At 36.5% G+C, this 26,196-nt stretch overlaps 1 protein-coding gene across 1 annotated transcript; it reads right to left on the bottom strand.

The window, feature by feature from the left end:
* Positions 1-371: 371 nt before the first annotated feature.
* LOC107827855 (uncharacterized) lies at positions 372-2,421 on the bottom strand. The gene is made up of 4 exons (XM_016655076.2): positions 2,090-2,421; positions 1,892-2,006; positions 1,683-1,797; positions 372-1,528 (listed from the first exon to the last, which is right to left on the bottom strand). The coding sequence occupies exons 1-4, from the start codon at positions 2,188-2,190 to the stop codon at positions 423-425; spliced, it is 1,437 nt and encodes a 478-aa protein (XP_016510562.1). The 5' UTR covers positions 2,191-2,421; the 3' UTR covers positions 372-422.
* Positions 2,422-26,196: the final 23,775 nt, after the last annotated feature.

Below are 26,196 nucleotides of genomic sequence, written 5' to 3'. Positions count from 1 at the left end.
TAAGTAAAATTCACATGACAGTAACAGTGGGCAATTTAGTTCAAAGCATGATAGCCCAAGCCAACATAATGGTGGATACACAAACCACAGTATTACACCTAACCTGAGATCTTGCACTTCATTTACATAGTCAGCAAACCAAGCAAATGTTTGAAGCTTATAGGGACAGTTAGTTTTAAAACATACCACATCTGAGAATATTGTAATTGAGCCATTCATCCCAGGTCTTGCTGTCAAAGTTCACTTGCTGCTCTTTTTGTTAGTTCTAAATTCCTTTTTTACACATTATCTTTATGTGCTATTTCAGCTATGCAAAATATCAGATTCAAGCAAAAACTGGAAGATAAAAATGCAAAGGAGGGATCCTAAACTTTTCTTTTCTCAAAATTTTATGATACAACAAAATGGAGCCTGTCTACAGACTACAAACCTGGCCTTTTCATTTGACCAGAAAAACGGTTCAAAGTTTGCTCATCTTGCCACAAAAATTGTCCGAGTTCCATATTGGTATGGAAGGGCATCTTACGTTTACTAAGTAGTGTTTCAGCATTCTGACCTTCACCCTCTAAATTTACCGGACCTGTTTGCAACACCGACGGACTATTGGCAGACTCCGCAACAAAGAAAGGGAACTCTTTGTCTTTACTAGTAGAAACAACCTCGAACTCGTCTCTTTGCTGAAAACTGTCACTCGGCCTAACAGGCATCTTAGGCTTCCTAAATAGTTTTTCTGCATTGTGACCATAAACCTCCAAATTTTCATGAGCTCTGTGCAACCCTGATGGACCAGTAGCAGACTCCGTGGGAAAGAAAGTGAACTCTTTCCCTTTACTGGTAGACATAAGCTTGAACCGATCTCTTTCATGAGAATTGTCGCTTGGCCTAATGTCACCAAAGCAACCAGTTTGAATCTTTTCCAGCTGCAAACGAGAGTTTGCGGAGCGACCCAGCCTTAAGGACAAATCGCAATCCAATTCAGGCACCCTCCTAGTGTTGTCCCCATAATTTGCTTGACATAATTTTTCTTGAATATCATCTCTCCCATAGGGAAACAATCTCGGGAAGCAGCTGATTTCAGCAGGCTCCGCCATGGATTGGTATATAGGTTTGCCAACAATTACATTACGTTGAGGTTTTTGGAAGACCATAGGAGAAACTTCAGGCTGAACATCAGTACCATAGTACAGCGGATATACTGAACCCACATCAGCTGAACTGTTACTTTCCGGAATAATAACGTTTTTTGCACTTGAGGAAGCACCAAGATTGTCGATGCTAGGCATTACAGGCCTGTCAAAATCTGAAGCTAATCTGGGTGAATTGACATTTGAAGGTCTCAAAAATGTGGGTTGGTTCGCAGGGCGAAATGGTAACGATGAGTTAGTGTTTTGCTCATTGGTACTTCTACTGAAAACTTTAGGAGGTACACATTGAGGTTCTTGATTTCTTGGGCTGAGGTAACTCCTCGGATTAGTGTTCCGCTGGCTCCTAGACGCTCTCTCCGCAGTACACCCCAAATTAAGAGCAGCTGAGCACCAAAGTTTCATGTTAAACAAGGCAACATAATCACTCTGAAAACTATATACAAAATGGCATGGTTCTTGTTGAGGAATTGAGCTAAAAACAAATGGAGCAGTAAAAATGAATAGCAAGGCAAAATAAAGTAGTGAACTTTTTGGTACCTTCAACACAAGGAGGCAAGAACTGTCCAGTCTCTGCAGTCTCATCTCTCCTAATTATAGTATCAATGGCCTCATTTAACCGGTCCCAAAGTGTTTCAGGATCCATATATTCAGCCTAATATAGATGACAAAAAAGCATACAATCAAAATTCAAGAAACCTAAGTTAAACCCTTTCAAGAAAATGAAATCCAAAAGAAGAGGAAAAAACCTCAGAATTAGCTTTGGAGTACATAATTTCCTCAGCTTTGAAAACCACAATAGGGAGCTTCTGTTGCCATTCTCTGTTTTTTTTAGTAACAACACCATGCCTTTCTTGTACAACCCTGATCAAACAGATGGTGAGCAACATCAACACTTTAAGATAAATGAAAATTCAAGAAATCACACCTCCAAAATTTTCAAGTACCTGAAAATTTGTTGTATAATAGAACCTCTAATGGGTTGGTGTCTATCACTATGCCAAGCTCTTCTTACACACTCATAAGGTCTGGGTCCTGGCCTAGGCATCTTTTTTCAGCTATAGCACTGTGAAACTAACAAAATGCAAGAAAGATGATAACTTGACAGAAAAAAGAAGCAATTTTTCTACATGGGTATTTGGCCCAAGAAGTTCTTTAACTTTTAGGTATTTGGTTTTAGGCTCAAAAACTTCCCCTAACTCCCCCACCCCCTTTCAAGATTTCTACACTTTTTTTGGGGGAGAAAAGGGGGGAGAGATGCTTGTCCTTGTATTTTCCTTTTTTTTATTGGGGGGTTTGAGTGCAATAATATAGTGGGGTTCCTATTAGCAGTTGAAGCATACAAATAATAGCTTGAATATTTCATGTTTAAACTCTCACTATAACACTTTATCAAGCGTTTGGACATAAAATTATGATTTTTGAAAAAACAATTAGTATTTAGAATTATGTTAAAAAGTAGCATTTGAAATTCGAATTATTTTTGGATATACATTTAATTTGAAAATCTGTTACAGTTTTGCGAATTGAGAAAAAAAATTTCCTGAAAATTTCAAAAATTTGAATATTCTTTTAATGATAACCCTTAATTTGAAAAGTTTTTTGATTTTTAAAAAACTTATTTTCAAAAATTCCAAAAACTTGCAAAATTTCATGGACAAACATATTTTTGAAAATATTTTTTGAAAAAAAAATTATAGACAAACGGAGCCTTAATTTATCCATTTCAAACTTAGATAAGTTCGTGCATTCTATATTTATAATCGTGTTATAAGTTATAACAAAGATTATTTCAAAAATCAATTTAAGATATGTGCCATTTGAATCAGACATCATTATCATTTTAACTTAACAACGAGTAATATAAATAGCGCTTGTCTTTGTATTTTCATTTATTTTTTTGGTTGGGTTTGGATGCAATAATAAAGTGGGTTTCTTAAGTACCATAGTAGTTGAGGCATACAAGTAATAACATGAACATTTCATGTTTAAAATTTAACTATACCCTTAATTTATCCATTTCAAACTTTGATAAACAGATTTATTTGATATTTATAGTTGTGTTATAAGTTATAACAATAGATTATTTGAAGACTTGTTTTAGATGCGCGCTAATTGAGTCAAACGCCACTATTATTTAATGTAAAGTAATGTAAATAACGCTTGTCTTTATATTTTTCTCTTTTTGTTTGGGTTGGATGCAATAATATATCCTAAGGGGTCGTTTGGTATAAGGTATAAGAAGGTATAGGGGTGGTATAAAAAATTAATACCACCTTAATACTCTGTTTGGTTAGCAAACCAGGTATAAGTCATCCCGGTGTTAATTTTAACACCGGGATAACTTAAACCTTATAGAAGGTGGGGTAATTAGCACCGGTATAACTTATACCTTATTCTTAGAAATTATACAATTATCATTCTTAATACAACATACCAAACAGTGAATAAACAACAATTCCAACATAATTAATCTCAGAATAACTTATCTCAACATAACTTATACCGGCATAAGCTCTATTCTAACCAAACACCCCTAAGTCTCTTAGTAGTAGCTAAGGCATACAAGTAATAACAATGAACATTTCATGTTTAAACTTTCACTATAACAATTGATATTATTTTTTTCAACTTTGATAAATAGGTTAACCTAATATTTATTTATAAGGTATAATTGAGATTATTTAAAAAAAAATATTTTAAATGCGTGTAAGTTGAGTCGTCACTATTATTTAACGAAAAGTAATATAAATGGCTTATTAGCCCATATAGAGAATGATATGTAATAACGTGTCCCCTCAAAATTGCACAAAGGAGCCCCCACAAAGCTCTCCCAAAATGCAAAAACCCCCACCCTCACAACTGTCTGTACAAAATAGCTCATCTTTGGCTGCAATTTTGGGACCACAAAATAAGAAATAGCTTAATGGGATTTTGCCCATTTTCTTTAAGTTTTTTTTATCTTAACTCCGTACATGTATTGGAGCCTGATAAAATTCAAATTCACATCGGAAAGTCCTATAAATCACGAAAGAAGAACTAACTTAATGGGATTTTGCCCCTGTTATAGGTTTTTTTATCTGGCGTTCGCGGGGGCGAAGCTACACTTTGGTCGGTAGTCAATTGCCCCCCCTTTATCGAAAAATTACATTGCGTATCTAGGTAAAATATTAGATTTTAGAGTTACATAACATATATTGAACACTCTTTGTCGGATTTTTTTTTACTTATTTCAAGTTTGAACATCCTTAAGAAAATTCATGGCTTCGCCACTAAGTGTTCGGTACTCGCATTGGATCTAACAAAATTCGAATTTACGTCAGGAAGTCCTATATTAGTGGGTATAACGCTCTTTAGTAAAAACGACTTTATACTTATGACTCAAACACGAAATTTCTAATTAAGAATTAGCAAGTACTTTTCACTTCACCATAAACTTATGTTGGTGCTTGGTGGGGTTTGCCCAACTTTCCTACTCCTCATGTTGTTGCTCTTTTTTGTGGGGTTTTAAAAATATATATATTAGCTATCAAAGAGTTTAACAGACTCAAATTGGGTAGACAAATTATTTAAGGACTAGGTTGTCGTGTTCTTATATCTTTTGCAAGGATGGGGTTTCTTGGTTTTGCCAAATATCTTTTTTTTTTCTTTTTTTTTTCTTTGTTAAACATTTCTTTTAGGGCCATCCCTGTCTTTGAAAAAGTGACATAGGTGTTTATTTTCACGAATTTATGTAACAAGTGAATTTTCTTTCATATCAAAGTAAACCCTATTTCCAGGGACGTACGCGAGATTTTTCATAAGTGGTGTCGATATTTAAAGAAGTAGACAAAGAAACAAATATAATAACGACATCATTTTTTTTTTTAAAAGTACCTTACTATAACTCTCATCGATGAGGTTTCATATTTTGGAAGATATTCATAACAACCTCATTAGGAGTAAGACTAAATACATTCTTTTCTATGTAAGGCACCAAACAGCTACTGAAAAACTCATCATCCATTCGACTCTACAAATCCGTCTTTATTAACTTCATTGCCAAAAAAACTCTAAAAAGCTTTTGAAAAAACAGAAATCATATTGCTCAAAAATGAAGCTGTGAACCGTTGACCACTGCCTTAAATTTCAGGGAATTTACCAATAAACTAACTATCTTACTTTGACTAAGTTATGTCATTTTATTTTACTTATACGCCTTTTTTCTTTTGCATATTACATATATATATAATTAAAAAAATCGGCGAAGCGGTGACGAATGACACCGCTTCAACAAGGGTAAATCAGTCCCTGCACATTCCCCATATAAACGTTATTCGGTGTAAACATAAGTGGAGACGAATTTAGAAATTTAAATCAGTGATACGTAGAGTGACAGTACACTATTATACTTTTGTGACAATAGGTGTGAATTTAGTATAAGTATATATTTTGCTTTAAATTTCCAATTGTATGCAGCTTGAGCTATAGTACGTTCACTGCATATGTGAATCTTTTACATTAGAATTCACAAACATAGGTGTTTTAAATGTACAACAATCAATACAAGAAAAACGGCAAGGGAAGAGGGGGGGGGGGGGGGGAGGAGGGGGACATATTTACATGCTTATCATTTTCTAGCATTTTGAAGTTACCACTTCGGGATCACGGACCGACCATAAAATCATGTTAGATAAGTGAAACGCGCTAGCTGGAACATAAAAGTAATTTCTCGTATGTTATTACTAATTTATGTCATTATGTGAAAACTTTTGTCACCTATGTAAATTATATATGCCCTATATGTATATATTATACATATTAGGAATTGGTACATAGTTTGACTTTCTTAGAATATACATTCAGTATAGTCATTAAGAAAAAGTCAACCCGATACGTAAAATATTTCGCGTTCACGCAGGGTCCGGAAAAGGGCTCTCATTCCCCTATCAATCCAAACTGACATGGAGGATCGTCAAATTAAATTATGGTAATAATAATAATAATAATAATAATAATAATAATAATAATAATAATAATAATAATAATAATAATAATAATAATAATAATAATAATAATAATAATAATAATAATTTCTATGCAAAGGACAAAAGGATAATTTTCAAAAGAACTACTCCTAAGTGAACCCAAGAATTGAGGGGAAAGAATTACTTTATACATGTCATTTTCATGGGAAAATTACAAAGTAAATAGACACTTGTTACGTTGCAATCAAAGTCTCAAAGAGGAAAAAAGGGCATGTTGTATGTTTTTAGGGTATGGGAATCTCTTAGTCTGTCACAGTATTAAGTATTAACCCTTTAAAATGAAAGATTTTGGAACTATGGTCCACCTTTTTTTGCATTTTCTGACAATGCAATTATTTTTTCATTTAGATCTTTATTAGAAAGATTCACATTTATGGATTAACTAATTTACCATTTAAGGATAAAGTTTGATTTTCTGATAATGCACTAAATTTGGAAAATCTTTTTTTGTTTATAACAAAATCACTGAAATTCATGAGTTGATGGGTTCTAATTTAGAAAAATTTTGTTAAATTTATCACATGGTGGAACCATGGATAGGATCCACTTGAGATTTTGACACATTGTAATAAAGTAAGAAATTAGCATTTTTTGTCCTTCGTGTATGTCCTAAAATACAATTCGGTCCTTCATGTTTTTTAATTGATATTTTCACATGGTAATTTGATGATGTGGAGGTAATGAGGCAAATTGGAGTCTTTAGAAACTAAATTGACGCTCAAGTTTGCAATCCACTTCAAGAGTAAACTAGTACTTACCTAGGTTAGAGATTTTGATTGGTAAATTTCATGTATGATCATTAAACTTTATCTAGTATAAAGTTAAAATCAGAATGTTACATTAAAATAACTAAATTTTACTTATTGTAAAAGTCACAAAATTATTTTTGTCTAGTTGCTATAACAGCAGATTTATTAATGAACTTAACTACCTTTTTGTCCGTTCTCATTTGGAGTACTAGTATTTTTTTCATTTAATGCCATACATAATTTTTAGTTAAATATGGACCTTAATTCGTAACACGGGCGGCCCTTCCATAAAGTAACTAAAGCAACCGCTTTAGACCCCATATTTATGGGGGCTTTATTTTTTGTTACACCTAATAGACTATGTATATGTTTAAAAAAGAATTATGTAATGTGAAAAAGTTTGATTTCTTTCTTTAACAAATATAGAGATGAAGGATTTGCAACTATTATGATTTCTACCAAGGAAATTGTACTTGAAATGAATATCGAACCCGAATTTCGTAAGAAAAGTGTGATATATATGAAGTAACAATTTGATGCGAATGTTGATAATGCAATCTCAAAATCTTTCGAAGAGTCCTTTAGAGTTGATTATTTTTATACAAAATAGACAATGGTATTTTTTCACTTCAAAATAGATTTGAACAATTCAAAGCATATGAAATATTTTTGATTTTCTATTTGGCAGTAAAAACTCAGATCACTAGATGTCGAAAATTTTAAAAAATATTGTCTTAAACTCGAATGTTCCTTAAAGCACAATAATCAATTCGATATTGATGAGTTAGATTTATTTTCTGAATTTAAAGTATTAATAAGAGAAATAGTACAATTAGAATATAACAGTTTAATTGATACATTTATTCGAATAAAAAGACTTAGTTCTTTCCAAATGCCTAAATTGCTTATGGAATAATGTTCATAACTCATGTTACCGCTGTTTCAGCGGAAAGAAGTTTTAAAAAGTTAAAATTGATAAATTTTACCTAAGAACAACAATGTCACAAGAAAGGTTAAATGGATTAGCTATATTGTCAATTGAGAAATACGTATTAGGAGTTATTGATTATAAGAAAATTATTAATAACTTTGTATTTAAGAAAAGCTAAAAAACAGACTTCAAACAAATAATAATAATAAAATAAAAGTTAAGATCTCTCATAAAGTTTGGCTTTAGGCCACAAAATTCGTCGGGCCGCCCTGATTTGTTAGAAGCATACATTTCTTTTGCACAATAATTTTGTCCCCCAACGGTAAAATTTTATTGTTACTTGAGCCGATGGTAGCTGATGGTCTACCGAAAATTGTTTGTCTATCTTCACAAGTTAGGGGTAAGGTTTGTATTTACATTACTCTTTACATATTCCACTTATAAATTTACACTGAATTTATTGTTGTTGTTGTTGTTAGCAGTAAAATATTTTTGTTGGCCTGCATTCTGCCTCTCTCTTTTTTATCTTATGTCTTGTACAGAATTCAAGTCTCCCATCAAATTTTATTGATCATTCATACACAACAAAGTAGGTACCTCTATGCATTAGAAAACACGATAACATTTCTTAAAAGTTTGTAGACATGAACATATATTGGTGTAAAATAACATGTATATGTTTGAAACGTCGAGTCATGACGCAAATTAATCTGTATCATTATAAGGAAAAGATATTGTTCGACATTAATAACTCATAAACAAAAAGATATTAACACTAAAAGATGATCAAAGGAACATATTTCAATCATGGCCGGTCTTTCTAAGAGTAGTCGTCTATAGGGGCATAATCAATTAATAACCTATGAGTTCATTTGAATCCTTGATTTTGTATAATGTTAAAAATAATTATTAAATATGCAAAAGTTATAGAATTTGAACCAGTAAATTAGATGAAAGTGGCCACCTCTGATCATATATAATAATACTATTAAACATTAAAAATCAAAAGAGTTTTACATGAACGTACTATCAATATCACTACTTGGTGTAAGAATTTAACGTATAGATCCAAGAAAATGAAGACTATTGAATTTACTTGCATGAAAAAGGCAATCTCAGTAATTTTGCAGAAGATTGACAAAATCATGAAAGATTACCCATCCTCCTTTATATATATAAAATAGTAGCTCATGATCAGTACCCTTATTTATATCTATATAATTTAGTTCAACTACCAATATATTACTCATTGGTGTAAGAATTGAACATATATATAGACAAGAAAATCAAGGCACTTTAAACTTGGATAAAAATGGCAATCAATGACACTTCACAAGATTGAGAAAACCAAGAAGATCAACCTTTCCCCCTCGTAGGTTGCAGCTCACTAGCTACTCACATTAATTTTGCGTATGGTCATGCAATGCTATTTACTACTCCCTCCGGTCCACAATAAATGACCAATTTATTTTTGACACACTCATTAAGGAAATATTAAATTCTAGACGAAAATAGTTAGTGTAACTAAACTACCCTTCATTAAATGTTGCACCATAGTTATAGTAGTACTTACTTTTCTTCTCAAATGTAAAATGACTTTTCAGGGATACATACATAAGGGTAATTTTGAAAAAATAAATTAATTTTTTCCTTTATTATATAAATGGACATTTATTTTAGAATAAAATAAAAAAAGCAAATTAGTCACTTATAGTGGACCGGAGGGGGTATAAAAATAAAAGTCATAAATTATTTTTCATCACATTAAAATAACTGAACTTTCCCTATTGCAACGGTAAAGTCACAAAATGTAATCTATCATAAAATGGTAAATATAAAAAATATTTCTTATCTCGTTAAAGTAATTGAACTTTACCTACTATAGCGATAAGATATACTGATCAAGATGACTTTAATGTTAAAGAGTGGATAAAGATTTGTGATTTTACTGTTATCGCACGTAAAGTTTAGTTACTGCCACAAGGATTGACTGAGTTAGTTGCGTGAGTGAATTCTCACAATGGAGACCTGGGATTTATTATCCTCACCAGCAGCCTCCTCAGCTAGAGCTCGTCGCACCGAGCTTACCTAGTGCGACTTACATCTCTGGTGTGATTTACGAGCTATTGCACAGTAAGAAGGTTACTCGGTGTGCACCTAAAGAGTAGTGACTGTGGGTTCCTAGGGTAATTTTTCAAAAAAGATAAAGTTTAGTTAGTAATTCTAATGCAATAAAATATTAGTGATTTCATTGTTCTAGAAAATAACATTCAGTGACCATACGTGAAATTAACCGTGTCGCTTCCCTCTTTAAAATCATGTCCCTCCACTTGATCAAGGACAAGTACTAAAGCCATGATGAATGCCACATCAATGGCAGCCTTAAGGCATAGCAAGAAAACATCTTTGCCCAATACAACATTTGTGTCAGGGTCCATTTTTCTTTTGATCTCAGCTACAACCACTTTAGCCTCTTCACTCTGATCTGTTTTAGTAGGATTGTACAAGATGGTGCAGTTCCTTTGCAAGTATGAGCCTTGAATGTTGAATTCTTGAACTGGATCAGTACTATTGTAGACTTGTGCTATTATATCATATTGTCCTTATAATTGATGACTTGTGAATGCTGAAGATTGGTTCTTGCCCTTCTTTTTTCTCTCCAAGAAATCCTTCCCACCTTTGATGAAGGCTTGGCTTCTAGAGTAAAAAAAGAAAAAGGAATTCAGCTTTAGAAAGAGGATTTAACTATGTTTCTATTACTTGAATAACTCAAATGTGTTGTAGTGTAAAAGGCCGCTCGCATTCACCTAGGGTTCGGGGAAGGGTCGCATTCCAAAGGGTGTGGTGTAGGCAGACAATCCTGATGCAAGTATCAATGGTAAAAAGGAGAAAACGATTTGAGTTCCCAGGGTTGTTTGATTATATTTTTTCGATCCTTTTTATGGGTTAGATAGACAAATAATTTTGGTCATGTATATTTGTAACTTTAAGAAATCAAGAATACATTAATTTCTTTTTTTAAAATTGCACCCCGTACACTGCTACAAGAAGACATGTTATCATAAATTAGAGCCATCAATATGGGCTTGGCCCGTTAGGCCAGCCTAACCCAGCCTAGTCCAACTCGTGATTTAGTAGGGTTGGGCTAGAATTTTTGGAGCCCATTTAAAAACGAGGCTTTTAAGCCCGGCCAAAGTAAGTCTGTGGCCCGTGAGACTTGACTGAGGCTGGACTGTGCCGGGTCGTGGGCCTAATAAAAGTATATGACACTAAAAATAACAAGAAAAGTATCCCAAGCTTAAAGTTTATTAAGCTTATCATATTAAAAGATCAACGTCTTAAAATGTTAATTAGTTTTTAAAATTTAATTATTCTTAATATTTAACTAATTAATATTGCATATGAATTGTAGATGTAGATGAAAGTGAAGATGTTAAGACAAACTTCTCACAAGCGGATTCAAATGTGTTTGATGAAGATGATGTATCGGATATCCCATAAGCGTCATGGACGTTCTCTTGAATAGTTTGTTTTGGCCTTTGGCTTTTAGTTAATGAATATAACCTTGCCTTTTACTTTTTTAGTGTTTACTGTGATATATTGGAACGATATAAAATGTTATTAAGTTTTATGAAATTTTTCCAATAAGATTTTTTTAACTTTTAAAAATTTATCTTTTTTTAGGTTAGAACTTAAAGAAAAAAAATATAAAATTATATTTTAAAAAATGATGGGTCAGCCCGTGGGTGGCCTCAACCCACATAGGGCTGGGATGGACGGACCATTATAAGGCCCATCAAAATGGTGGACTAGCCCAGCCCAGCCCGTCAATTGCTAAAGCCCACGCCCGGCCTCGCCCATATTAACAGCTCTATCATATTTACTTATTGAAGAAAAATATACAAATTAAACACCCCTCAACCAGTGGCTGAGTTATCATTGGCACCTCTTCCCGAAAATTTACACTGTTTAACTAGGTCAAAAATTTATTTTTATGTATATATACTATATATTGACTTTCCTTATTTTTTATGTATTTAATTTTTTGAATTTTGGTACCCATTAATAAATTTGTTGACCCTGCCACTGTCCTCAACATAGCATTACAAACCAAACTCCCGGCCCTTCTAAATTTGAACACATTCTCTATACTATGTTACTATGCATCCCACTTTATTATTCTTAAAAAGCAAAAACTCAGCACATAGCAATGGGAAATTAATGGATAACTAATGACATTACCTAATTATTAATATTATGCATCTATTTAACCAATAAAAAAAAACCGTATTTCCTAACTAATACTAATAAAGACATTTTTCCGGTTAATTTCTAAAATAAATTAAAACCATAAGTCAATTTAAAACAACAAATATATAACTTTTTAAGAATCTCATTATTTCCGATGAATTGAGAATTTTGAAAGGAAAAAAAGAGAGAGAGAAAAAAAACAGGACAAGATTGGAATTTGGAGATGAAAGGAATATTTTACTTTGTGTCCGACACAATTGATGACACTCCAAAATATATATAAGTTGTACGAGCACAAAATAAAATTACTTGTAATTTCCATAAAAATCAAAAAGAGTAATAAAAATAAAAAAAGGAAAAAGAAAAGAGATGAGACCTTGCGGTGGAGAGTGACAAGAGAAGTGCCAGCGGAATCCATGAGAACGAGTTCATCCTTGGGTCGTGAATCGGGGCAGTACGATTCGACCCGAAAAACGATTTCACCACTTGAATTGTGAACAATGAAGTCATCACCAGGGTAGAACAATGAACTCTTATGAACTGTGAGATTTGTTTCTTCTTCAAAACAGAATCTCTCATTAACTATTCCTCTCTTACACCAAATAGAAGCACTCATCCTTCAATTGTTCCTCCTTTGAATTAGAGATTTTGAGTTTAAATATTTTAATAGAAAATACGAATTAGAAAAGACTTTATGTGTCACAAATCCGAATTAATTGAACCTCAACTTGGTACCGGACGTGCCCAAAAATCTCCAATTCCAAATGAAAAATCAATTGCAAACTTCGCCGGGGTTGAGAATTGAGACGAAATGGAGTGAAATGGGAGGAGGGAGTTAATGGTACCAGCATTATATATTTTTCTTTTTTGATTATTTTGTTATTGACGGTGGTGGGATGTCAACTTTGAATTAATCTCTGAAGTGATATTCTGATATGTATGTTTGTTTCTATACTTGAGTAACATAATTCTCCACAATTATCGATGCTTATCCTATTACCTGCAAAATTTTCATGCACCAATATATATTAGGATATAGCAATTAGAGTGGATCTAGAAACTCTTGAGTATGAGTGCTAACACTAAAAAAAATTGGAAAAAATTAATAAGTGGGAATCATCCTCAAAGTAAATAACCCAATATTCAACTAAATGCGAGCACGGATGCTAACAGATAATATTAGACTAATTTTAGAAAATTGTATATAAAATATCTAATTTGACGGTGAGACCATGAGTTCACGTGCCCTATGATTGGAGCTATAAATACGTTTGTGATTAGAGTAGGAGATTAGTAGATAGTCGAGCAATCATCTTTCCCATACAAGTAATATTAATATATATTCTCATATTTTCCTATTTTTAATTTCGACTACTATCTGTTATTTCTTTCATTTCGATCATATTATTACCTTGCTCTTATTACTGTTTTTTCCATGGATTCTATACCGTGTCTTTTTTCTTTTTCTTTATGCTTATGTGTTTCTTGTTGGTATTATTGTGTTCAAAATCAGAAAAGTAAACAAGCGTTAGTTCAATAAATAAAACGTAAAATAATTTCGAGCCCACTAAATGCACAATGTGTCCTTAAGAAATTTAATCCCTTCACTGTTGCCCAAGGTATACGGATTAATTCCTCCCAGGATAGAAGAGAATAACTATTCTGTGATAGCGGCACTTCAAATCACAGAACTTCAGCGAGCTCAACAAACGGACCAAATCACACTTGACACTTATGTTTAATTAGAAAATAATTCAACAATGTAGAAAAGAGGGAAAAAGATTTCAGATTTTTCATCTATAAAAAATAAGGTCAAGCCCCTAAATTTATAGGCAATGAAAGGGTGAGATGAAGAGGTACAACCCAAGAGGTGCCTCTTCCATTTTCCATTCACGCCCCTTAATAAAAACGCAACAATCCCCTACATGAATGAGGAATGGACATATATGAAAAACATGCATGAACATACTGTGTGATTCACAAGTAAGGATTAATCGCATCTGGATAAGTAGGTTTCCCTTTGAATTTTCCGTAGTGAACTTATGTCGGATATACTCGGTCAATCGGTAGATTTGATATCTTTGAACCGTCGAGCTTTGGTGTATACCTAGACAACCATAAGTCATACAATCAATCCTTAACCATCTTCGGTTCTCCCGGTTGTGTTCGTTTCAGCCAAGAACACCGCCTGGTTTCATTAGTGCTTAGAGAATGAGCCTTTACTTTCATTCCCCTTAAAGCGGCTTACACTTTACACTCACATATGTGATTTTTAAACGTGTAATCTTATAGACACACTATCTGGTCATATCCTGCCAAACTTAGCAAATCATTAAAAAGCTTTAAACTTTATTGACTCATCAAAAAGCCTTAATGTTTTACCTTGATTTCTGAACATTGTCTTCATCACGAGAATATGTTGAGTTATTTGACAATGTTGAACCGTTATTCATAACTTTGTTTGGTCTCTTTGAACCTAGCTCTTGGGATCTCCAGTCTGCTAGGTAGAGTTACCGCCATGATGACTTGTCCTAGGCCTTAGCCCCATTTCCTTCGATGATATTTCAACTGCCTCTCTAGATAGGCCTTTTGTAAGTGGACCCGACACGGTATTTCTTGACTTTACGTAGTCAATCATGATAACACCACTAGAGAGTAGTTGTCTAACGGTATTGTGTCTCCGTCGAATGTGACAATATTTTTTGCTATACATAACGCTCTCCGCCCTGCCTATTTCCGCTTGACTATCACACTGTATACATATAGGTGCCAGAGATTTAAGCTAAAATGGAATATCTTCCAAGAAATTCCGGAGCCATTCAACTTCTTCACCGGTCTTGTCTAAGGCTATAAACTCAGCCTCCACTATAGAGTGGTCAATGCACATTTGTTTGAACGATTTTCAAGACATCGCTCCTCCACCGACTATTTAGAATCGGTTGAACCGGTGATCTAATTTGCATCACTATACCCCTTTATTATCGCGGGATACTTATTGTAGTGCAAAGCATAATTTGGAGTATATTTCAAATACTTCAAAACTCATTACATTGTCATGAAAGTTCAATGCAAATTTTCTTATGTTGTAGACTAATACGTCTCGACTTTTGATTGCATATCAGATTATTGACTACACTTAATGTAGCAATAATATATTATAACAACAACATGAATAATTGGCATCAGTTGTATCCGCAACCTTTAATATATAACACATTTATCAATCACTCCGTCATTTTCAAGCATCTGTATGTTATTTATTCATACGCCTATATGATATGCAAATTATAGCACCTCCCTTCATGAAACAAATCCAACTTGCAATGGATTTTGGTCATGTTCATTGGGTGGTTCATCTCATTGTAGACCAACGTATTAATACATTCGTTCATGAATGGTCATGTCCATAAAAAACGTACGGACGTATCTTTCTATGAAAAGTCACAACCTTCAAAGTAACATCATTTCATAAAAGAACTAAACAATATAAATTTTCAATAAAAATGATCTTTCGAGAAAGGCACGCGATCAACTTTCGAATTAGTAGTTTCATCAACTAGTCTACATTAAGACTAAACAACTGATGAATTTACCTACTACCATATCAATGGGGTTTCAAAAATTATATCATTTAGACATTACATCTAACATTGGCTTTTGTCATGCATAAGCTAAAAAACCCCACATTTTAAATATTTCATCAACATGTAATCAAATAATGACTATATGATTTGAAGTATTCTTAATGTAAACACATGTGTACATTCATTAATTTTTGAAATCATTTGACAATATTATTTGGTCAAATCTCGCATGTCATTGTTTGGGTGCTTGTCTTAGTCTGTAAAGTGACTTAACAAGTCGACACATCTTCTTTTCTTTTCCAGGATCCACGAACCCTTCAGGTTGTTCCATATAAATTTCTTCCTCCAAATCTCCATTTAAGAAGGTTGTTTTTAAGTTCATCTGATGGATTTCAAGGCCATACATAGTGGCTAACGCTATTAACACCCGAGTAGATGTAATCCTCGTTACCGGCGAGTATGTATCAAAATAATCAAGACCTTCTCGTTGTCTAAATTATTTGACAATTAATCTTACCTTATATTTGTCAATAGTACCATCAACTTTCATTTCCTTTATGAAAATCCACATAGAACGCAAAGGTTTATTTCCTGGAGGAAGATCAACCAATTCCCAAGTATGATTACTTAATATGGATTCTATCTCACTATTGACTGCCGCTTTTTAATATTGTGCTTCCGTGGAAGACAATGTTTCTTTAAACGCATGAGGCTCATTTTCTAACAAGAATGTCAGAAAATCCTGTCCAAATGAAGTAGTTCCTTTGACGTTTACTACGTCTTGAAATTTTCTAATTCAACGTACTTTCCTTTTCTTCTTACAGAGGTCGCTTAGATATTTCACTAGACGACTCACATTCCTTTTTATACGGATAAATATTCTCAGAGAATTCAGCATTATCTTATTCGATTACCGTATTAATATGAATGTTGGGATTTTCTAATTTATGAATCAGAAAACGATATGCATTACTATTTGTTGCATATCTTATGAAAATGCGATTAATGGTTTTCGGTCCAATCTTTACCCTTTTGGGTTTAGGATCTCGCACTTTAGCGAAACAACCCCACACTTTAAAATATTTAAATTGGGCTTCCTTCCATTCTATTTTTCATACGGAATGGATTGCGTCTTGCTATAAAAAACTCGACTGAGTATTCGGTTAGTTGTAAGAATAACTTCCCCCCCCCCACAAGTTCTGGAGTAAACCAGAACTTATCAACAAGATATTCATCATCTTCTTTAACGTTCTACTCTTTCTTTCCGCAAGACATTCATCATCTTCTTTAACGTTCTACTCTTTCTTTCCGCAATTCCATTCGATTGCGGTGACTAAGGGGTCGTCGTTTTATAAATAATACCACATTCCAAACATATTTCTTGAAAAGGAGATTCACATTCACCGCCCCTATTACGTTGTAGAGCCAACGACAAGAACTGTTGTTTGTGTCACGACAAAGCGTGAATTAATAAATGATAAAGTTTTTAATCTTCAAACCAATTTGACACATTCAGAATTAATAAACGGTGAAGTTTTTTAATCTTCAAACCGAGTAACATTTGATACAACTAAATCTAATAAACGATGAAGCTTTTTAATCTTCAAACCGAGTATATGTGACACAAACAAATTTAATAAACGATGAAGTTTTTAATCTTCAAACCGAATAATAAATTGGGGTGGAAAATCACTAAGATTTTAATCTCCAGAACGAATATAAAGTTACTTAGGCTTTAATTTCCGACAAATAAGTAGAAAGTCCCAAAGACTTTAATCTCAATGAACGACTAAAAATCACGCAGATTTTGATCTCGAAGCATGAGTAGAAAATTACGAAGATTGTAGTCTCCATAACGATATAGAAAATCATGAAAATTTTAATTCCCTTTCCACATGATTTTCCAACTAAACATTTTCTCTAATTTTTACATATATTACGTACATTCATGATCTAAAGAATACTTTCACGTATCAATGTAAGCCTAATTCATATCTTATAACATTGAAAATAATCTTCCACGTAACTTATGCATGTTACGAACCGTCCTTCACTAGGAGGTATATGTTACTCCAAAGCATGCATATAACTCCAAATATTTTTGATATGAGATCATCATGTAATAAAGATTTACCCTCAAATTTATAGAAACTTAATTTAATAAATCACAAAGAAAAATTAAATACCCCTTCTGTTGGTTTGTGCTATCATACCTTTTCTAGAGCAAATCACAACCAACGTTCTCTAAAATATCATGCCCATATAATTTTGATTTAATCCCTTTAGAAGAGGGTCTCAATGCGTGCAGACGGTTAAATGCACCGTTACAGAAAAATATCTTCTATAAGAGACAAAGACACCAACCATTTGAACATTGTTAATCCCACATGATGATTCGTTGTGTTCACCAACAATTGGTATCAGGTACGGATCTAGCATAGAGTTTGTGGGTTCGGCCGAACCCAGTAACTTTGGTCCAAATCACATATTTATCTTAAAACTCCATTGAATATGTATAAATTGTTAATTTAGAACCCAGTAACATAAATGAATTAGAATCTCGAACCCACAAGCTTTAAATTTTAGCTCCGCCTCAGATTGGTATCACAATTATTCTGCTCTTATTTATGTTAGATTGTCATATGAAAAACTACATATGAATAAGATATCATCACAATCTGGTTACGGCTCAATGGATAGGCCGAACTTGAAAGATTTTTTTTTTTTTCCTTCTGCAATCACTTAGACAAAATTGACTGCACACAAATGCTATAAAGACATTCTGTCGATAATTATTTTTGTGTGTCCATACTCCATAATATAAATAGTGACAGAGACAAAAGGAAAAAATGGAAGGAGAATAGAATGGAAACACCTGTTAGAATTATCAATTCATATGATAACTCAAGTCAAGCGTGACTTGATTATTTCTTCATTTCCGATATCTTTTTCCATGTACCATTTCACTATTTGATCCAACGTGATCGCATCCGTATTTCACTGTCTCTCCTTAATATTTTGTGCCCGACAAAAAATAAATTCGACAGCCTTCTTTGGATAATGGAAAGTTTAGTCATTGCAAATCAACTTGGAACTGATAAGAAAGGATTAACAAAAGAGAAGCAAGGAATGTAATTTTAATTTGCTTCCCTGACATGTCCGTCGACATCTATGCTTGGAGAATTTCACTTGACTTCCTTGTGTTCTAGTTACTAGAATGTGATCAACCAGAAGTCCAAACTTAAAGAGCCACAATCAAATGTCAAAAACCATCTTTGAAATTCATTTTCCAATAACAGTGCACCAACATTGCGTTATATATGCTTTGAAAAACGCAATCAGAAGAACAATTAAATTCCTTAAGCTTTTTGGTATTACTGTGTTTAAAATCAGAAAAGTAAACAAACGTTAGTTCAATAAATAAAATATAAAATAATTCCAATCTCACTAAATGCACAGTGTGTCCTTAAGGAATTTAATTCCCTTACTGTTGCCCAAGGTATACGGATTAATTCCTCCCAAGATAGAACGGAATAACTATTCTGTGATAGCGGCACTTCAAATCACAAAACTTCAGCAAACTCAACAAACGGAGCAAATCACACTTGACACTTATGTTTATTTAGAAAATGATGCAACAATGTAGAAAAGAGGGGATTTTTTTTTAGATTTTTCATCTATAAAAAATGAGGCCAAGCCTCTAAACTTATAGACAATGAAAGGGTGAGATGAAGAGGTGCAACCCAAGAGATGCCTCTTCCATTTCCCATTCACACCCCTTAATAAAAACGCAACATTTCTTAAGTTGAGAATCTATTGGAAACAACATTTCTACCTTCATATGATAGGAATAAGATTTGCCTACGTACTATCTTTTCCAAACCCATACATATTGTAGTTGTTGTATAATATATGTGACGACCCGCCCAGTCGTCTCATGAGTTACCGCTCCGTTTTCCCCATTTCTGCTTCTTTACGCTCTGTTTATCCGTGTTATATGATATCTGGTTGGTCGAATCGAATCCGGAAGGAATTTGGTAAGGTTTGAGACACTTAAGTCTCTTTTGAGGGAGCTTAAGTTGGAAAAGTCAACCGGATGTTGACTTATGTGTTAGAGGGATCGGAAGTGAATAACGATGGTTCGGTTAGATTCGGGAGGTGATTTGTGACTTAGGAGAGTGATCGGAATGAGTTTTGGAGGTTCGGAGTAGATTTAGGTTTGAATTGGCGAAGTTGATATTTTGGCGATTTCCGGTCGATAGGCGAGATTTTGATATAGGGGTCAGAGCGGAATTCCGAGAGTTGCAGTAGTTTCGTTGTGTCATTTGGGATGTGTGCGCAAAATTTCAGGTCATTCGAACATGGTTTGGTTGGGTTTTTGATCAAAAGCGTAATTCGAAAGATTTTAGAAAAAGCTTGGCTTGAATCCGATGTGTTTTGGGTGATTTGATGTTGTTTGAGGTATTTTGGTAATTGGAACAAGTTTGAATAAGGTTTTAGGATATGTTGGTGCCTTTGGTTGAGGTCCCGGGGGCCTCAGGTGAGTTTCGGGTGGTCAATCAGATCATTTTGAAGTTGGAAAAATTGCAGAAGTTGCAGGTTCAGCTGTTGCAGGCTTTTACTCTTCGCGTTCGCGAGTGGACCCTCGCGTTCGTGAAGAGTCAGTGGGGGTTAGTGGAAGTTTAGCCTTCGCGTTCGCAAGGGTGGCTCCGTGTTCGCGAAGGGCTGGAGGCTTGTGCAACACGTTCGCGAGATGTAAGTCGCGTTCGCGTAGGGTCTTTTTGGTCAGCTGGTTTGAGGTCGTGTTTGTTCTTCGTGTTCGTGAGAGAGGGGTGCGTTCGCGAAGGGTAAGGTTGAGGAACTATTGCGTTCGCGATGGCCATGTCGAGTTCGCGTAGGAGAAAAGTTGGTCAAAGTTAATTTGTGCTTTGCAAACGCGAGGCTTTGACCGCGTTCGCGAAGAAGGAAATTAAGGCCTGCGCAGAATGTTTTTAACTCGTCTTGTCCGCGATTTTGGGGCTCATTTCCTCCATAGTTGGTCATTTTTGGAGATTTTTGAAGGAGATTGAAGAGGGATTCAAGGGGAATCGTTGGGAGGTAAGATTATTGGACTTAAAACTCGATTATTATGTGAATTCTACCTAGAAAATCATGGAACTTAAGCTAAAAGTGGAAGAACTAGGGCTTGAAATTTGGACTTTTGATTTGGGATTTGAAGGACCATTTGCGGTTGGCTTTGAGAACTTTTGATATGTATGAACTCGTGGGGAGATAAGGAATCTATTGGTGTAAAAATTTCTGAGTTTCGAGACGTGGGCCCGGGGGTCGGGTTTTGGTAACTTCGGGATTTGTGCCCCTTTGTTGATTGTTTTCGCTTGGGTTTTGTTCCCTTAGCGTATTTTGACATCCTCGTTCTGATTTTGGATAGGGTCGATGTGTGTGAAGGCCGATTCAAGGGGAAAAGGCATCGCGAACTAGAGATTTAGACGGTTCGAGGTGAGTAATGATTGTAAATGATGCTCTGAGGGTTTGAAACCCCGGATTTGCACATCGTAGTGCTATATTGAGGTGAGATACACGCTTGATGACGGGTGTGGGGTCGTGCACTATTGGGGATTTGACTTGGTCCATCCCGGTTGATGATTTCACCGCGTATTTGACTGAAATTATTTGCTATCATCATGATTTGGGCTGAATGCCATATTTGGGCTTCGTGCCAACTATTTGAACCCTTCAGGGATTTTATTACTATTTCCTCATTGTTTTGACTTATTACTTGAACTCAGTCATATTAATTTTCATTGTTTTACTACTCAGCCATGTTTACCCAGTTTTAAGACTTAAATGATATCTTAAATGATGTTTGGGTTGAGAAACACTGTTACTATTGCCCGAGAGGTTTGTGATGATTTTTGACTGAGTAAGGCCGAGGGCCTACGTTGTGAGGAAACACTGATACTTATTTAAGGCCGAGGGCTTGAGATATGTACGCTACGAGGTGGCTTGATTGATATAAGGCCGGGGGCCTAGTTTTGATGCCACGAGATGGCTTGATATTGAACTTGGGCCATAAGGGGCCCCTCCAGGAGTCTGCACACCCCTAGTGAGTGCGGGTACCCATTGTGATGTGAGATTGAGCCTGAGGGGCTGGTACTATTTTGAGATGTTGCCCGAGGGGCGGATTTGTTGACATTGTGCCCGAGGGGAGAATTTCTATTTGTTTACTTTACCAACACGTCACTGCTTGCACCTGCGCAGTAAAAGGCAACGACATAAAAAATGACGAGATCGAGTCCGTGTTGCTGAAAAAATTCGGAGAAACGCTTTCAAAGGGGCCCATGATGTAGTACCATAACTTGGCTCCCAACTCCATAGATTCGTTCGCTATGCTAGCAGACTCCTTTATAAAAGCACATGCTGGGGCCATCAAGGTAGCAACGAGGAAATCCGACGTTTTCAAAATCAAGCAAAGAGAGAACGAGATGTTGCGAGAGTTCGTATCCCGCTTCCAGATGGAACGGATGGAGCTGCCACCAATCTCCGATGACTGGACGGTGCAGGCCTTTACCCTAGTCCTGAACGAACGAAGCTCGATGGCTTCAAAACAACTAAAGCAGAATCTAATCAAATACCCGACCGTGACCTGGTCGGACATTCACAACCGATACCAGTCAAAGATCAGGGCCGAGGATGACCAGCTGGGAGCCCCTTAGGGCTCAGTATACCCAAATAGACTCCTGGAAAAAGAGTCAAAACCAAGCAAAGAAAGGTACCAACCGTACCTTGAAGACAGAAGAAATGCCCCAAGGCGCAACATGCCCCGCAATGATCGGAGGATAGATCGAGGACAAGATCCTCGGGGGCTCATCAACAGAACCAGGTTCGATCGAAATGTGGTGCCAACGAACGCGCCCCACTTATCGGAATACAACTTCAGCGTCGACATATAGGACATCGTGTTCGCCATCGGCAAAATTAGAGATGCCAAGTGACCCAAACCGATACAGTCGGACCCTTCGCAGAGAAATTACAACTTAGTGTGTGAGTTCCACAACACACACAACCACAGGACCGAGGATTGCCATCAACTATGAGAAGAAGTAGCCCTGCTACTCAATAAAGGGCACCTTGGGGAATTCCTTAGCGATCGGGCCAAAAATCCGTTTCGAGACAAGGAGGCCACCAAGAAGAACAAGGCAAACGAGCTGCAACACGTCATCCACATGATCATGGGGGCGTCGATGCCACGCAGAAACCCATGATGAGGAAAACAAAAATATCCATCAACAGGGAAAAACGGACTTGGGGAGATATCCCCGAAAACTCCCTCGCGTTCAGCGAAGAAGATACCGAGGCTCTGTCTCAACCCTACAATGACGCCCTAGTAATCTCCTTTCTTGTGAATTCTTTTCAGATAAAACGTGTGCTCGTGGATCCAGGTAGCTCGGCCAATATTATCAGGTCAAAGGTAGTAGAACAACTCAGACTAACTGAAAGGATCGTGCCCGCCACTCGGGTCCTTAATGGGTCAACATGGCGAGCGAAACAATGAAAGGAGAAATCATCCTTCCGATTACCATGGACGGCACAACACAAGACACCAAATTCCATGCCATCGAAGGAGATATGAGGTATAACGCCTTGGTTGGGCGACCGTGGATACACTACATGAGAGCAGTACCATCCGCTCTTAACCAGATAATAAAATTCTCGACAAAGGACGAAATCAAAACCGTCTATAAGGAACAACACGCGACAAGGAAAATATTCACAATACACGATATCTTACTAGCGCCCGTACCTCTGCTCTCGAAAAATCCAACGGGTGAATCAGGTCTCAACCCCGGTCGGGTTTGACAATACAAAATAGAAATCTGCATTGCATGTCCACCCTCGGGCGGTCATAATAAACCGACTCCAAGGCGCCATATGCCTATCTCATTTCAAGGTACATCCATTCCTTTTTTTCCTTTCGGATTAAGAACTAACCCTCATGCAGGCACTCAACCAGAGATACCAGGACACTAACACTATCAGGAGACCTCGAGACCCCCAGGAGCCCGCCCGTTGCACTCTTTTCCTTCGACCGAGTTTTTTATCCCAAAAAAGAAGGGTTTTTACTGGTAAAGTTTTTAACGAGGCAACGCCTGCGAAACTGCTAAAAGGGGAAACTCCACAGAATTTCTCGAAGTTACCCTTACGGCCAACTTTCAAGCGGCGAGGGGCATTTCCCCTGGAAGCCACCCAATGCGAAGGAGGTGGAGAAACACCAAAGCAAAAGTTCCTACGGGGAGACGACGTATAGGGCCAAATAGTTGATGTAATCAGATCCCGCCAAAGCGGAAGCATGTACTATTATATCGGGCAATCAAAAAATACCCTTTTTCTCATGAAAAAGAGAAAGGCTGCTTCTCGGAGTAAGACAAATCACTGAAGCAACTATATTCGACAAAAAATAGGTCGACTCAGCACAATAACACGTGTGTTACACCAATGGATCAGAGAATATCTTCCAACATCTCATTCTCCAAAAGGGGAAAGTCACAGTATACTCTCGACAAAGGACCTCTCTACCAAACACGTTCCGAGATACTCGGAGACTTAAACAGTTCAACGCCCGCACGACCCCAGGGTCGGAACTCCGGGCTCACAAATCCCTCACAATGCAACTCCAAGTTCACGAGAAGCGGTATTCAAGCTTAAACAAACTCGATGACTCAAAAACTATCGCCAATTGCCATGCACTGGAAAATTTGAAATTGTATGACCCTAGGGGGCAACCTCGGCATAACCAGATCTATTCTACGAGCTGTAAGACCTCAATAGGAATGACAAACTGTAAGACCTCAGCAGGCATAAAACCCCCAAATTTTAGGCTATACATCACATTTGTAAGAATCCCTAAAGGGCATACCCTCGATGTATACGCCTAAACTATCACTAGGGATCAAAAGTGGCTACAACGAAATGCGTATGACTACAGTCAAAACAGTTGATACGGCCAAAAATAACATGACACGGGGATGCCGGACTGTCGCTAAAAAAAATCACAGGTCACTACTCCGAAGATACTTCGAAAAGAACCGGTTAAAATAGGCTTCCCTCAACAGGCAAAAACGAGCTCCGACAATGGCGGCTCCAAAATGCAAGAGCATCAATCTACTCAAACTACGAGCTATGTACCTTATGAGGAGCTCAAAACATCACCAACTACGACTTGAAATCGAGGTTCTTCTGGAACTGACAACGGGTCAGGCAAAATACTATGAAAAGACCTTAACGAGCGGAAACAAACCCTGCAAAAAAGCCCACGGGCAAAAACAACGTTAGAGCCATTGTCGCCAACTAAGCAATCCTACAGGCCTCATATTTAAAGGTCTCTACGACCAAATAGCGTAAGAACCATTGTCGCCAGCTTGAAAATTGACAACTTAAGGATTAAAATGAGCTCGAATCGTAACCCAATTCGGAGAATGGATCCAAAATAGTTAACTATGCAAGCCTTCGGGCCACATACTAAAAGGTCTCAACGACCTAGCGGCATAAGTGCCACTCCCGCCAGCCAGAAATTCAAGGATCGATTACCGCTCGAAGCGCAACGCGACTCGGAGACTGGACCCCAAAATTGCAACACGCCTAAGGGCACGACATAAGTGCCACTATCGCCGGCCAGAGAATCATGGAAACTTAAGGGTCGATTACAGCTCGAATCGCGATGCGACTTGGAGATTGGACCCAAAATAGTTAAACTGCAATATGCCTAAGGGCACAACTCGAATGACACCGTCATCGGCCGATCAAATATCCCGGCCACGCACCCGTAGGGTCACCTTAACCCGAAGCACGAAAGGGCCATCATCATCTGCCCATGCGGCCAGGAAAAAGCTCGAAGATCAATTGAAGCTCGAGTCACAATGCAACTCGAAGACTGGACCCAAAACAGTTGGAACGGCAAATGCCCAAGGACAAAAGATGAAAACGACTACTACCTGCCCACACGGGCACAAAAAATTCAAGGACAAGAAGGCTCGAGTCGAAGCCCGACTTGGAGACTAAGCCTAAACAGCCAGGCCAAGCACGAAGGCCCCGACGCCTGCTCACGTCAAAAATAATGCTTAAGAGCCCCCGATCTGCCTGATCAGTTCCGGAACTACAGGGATCCTACTGAACATTAAAATCAGCCCGCCCGGTTGAAAGCGATAAAAAAAGTTACAGAAGTAACAAAACTTCAAATTCCTTATTATATATTGCATGCGCAAAAAAGGCGCACTCTCCATCTGCAGGCATATTTTGCATATATCAGAAACAAAGCGACAAAGAACGGCAACATCTACGTTCCACGCTAAAAGGGATACAACTTGTCAAAAATTTCCCTCTATAACTTCAGCAAGAAGTGACCAAGCACAGCGATTATTCCCCTGGCTTAAGCCAATTCCTTCGAGGAAACAGAACCCCTTGCACCAACCTGCTCGAGTAACTCTCCTCGGGACCTGCAACGAACATATTCCTCGA

Source organism: Nicotiana tabacum, chromosome 18, assembly GCF_000715075.1.
Source record: "Nicotiana tabacum cultivar K326 chromosome 18, ASM71507v2, whole genome shotgun sequence".
Classification (NCBI taxonomy): Eukaryota; Viridiplantae; Streptophyta; class Magnoliopsida; order Solanales; family Solanaceae; genus Nicotiana; species Nicotiana tabacum.
Note: the sequence above shows the minus strand (reverse complement) of the source record. Positions and strands in the feature narration are given on the sequence as shown.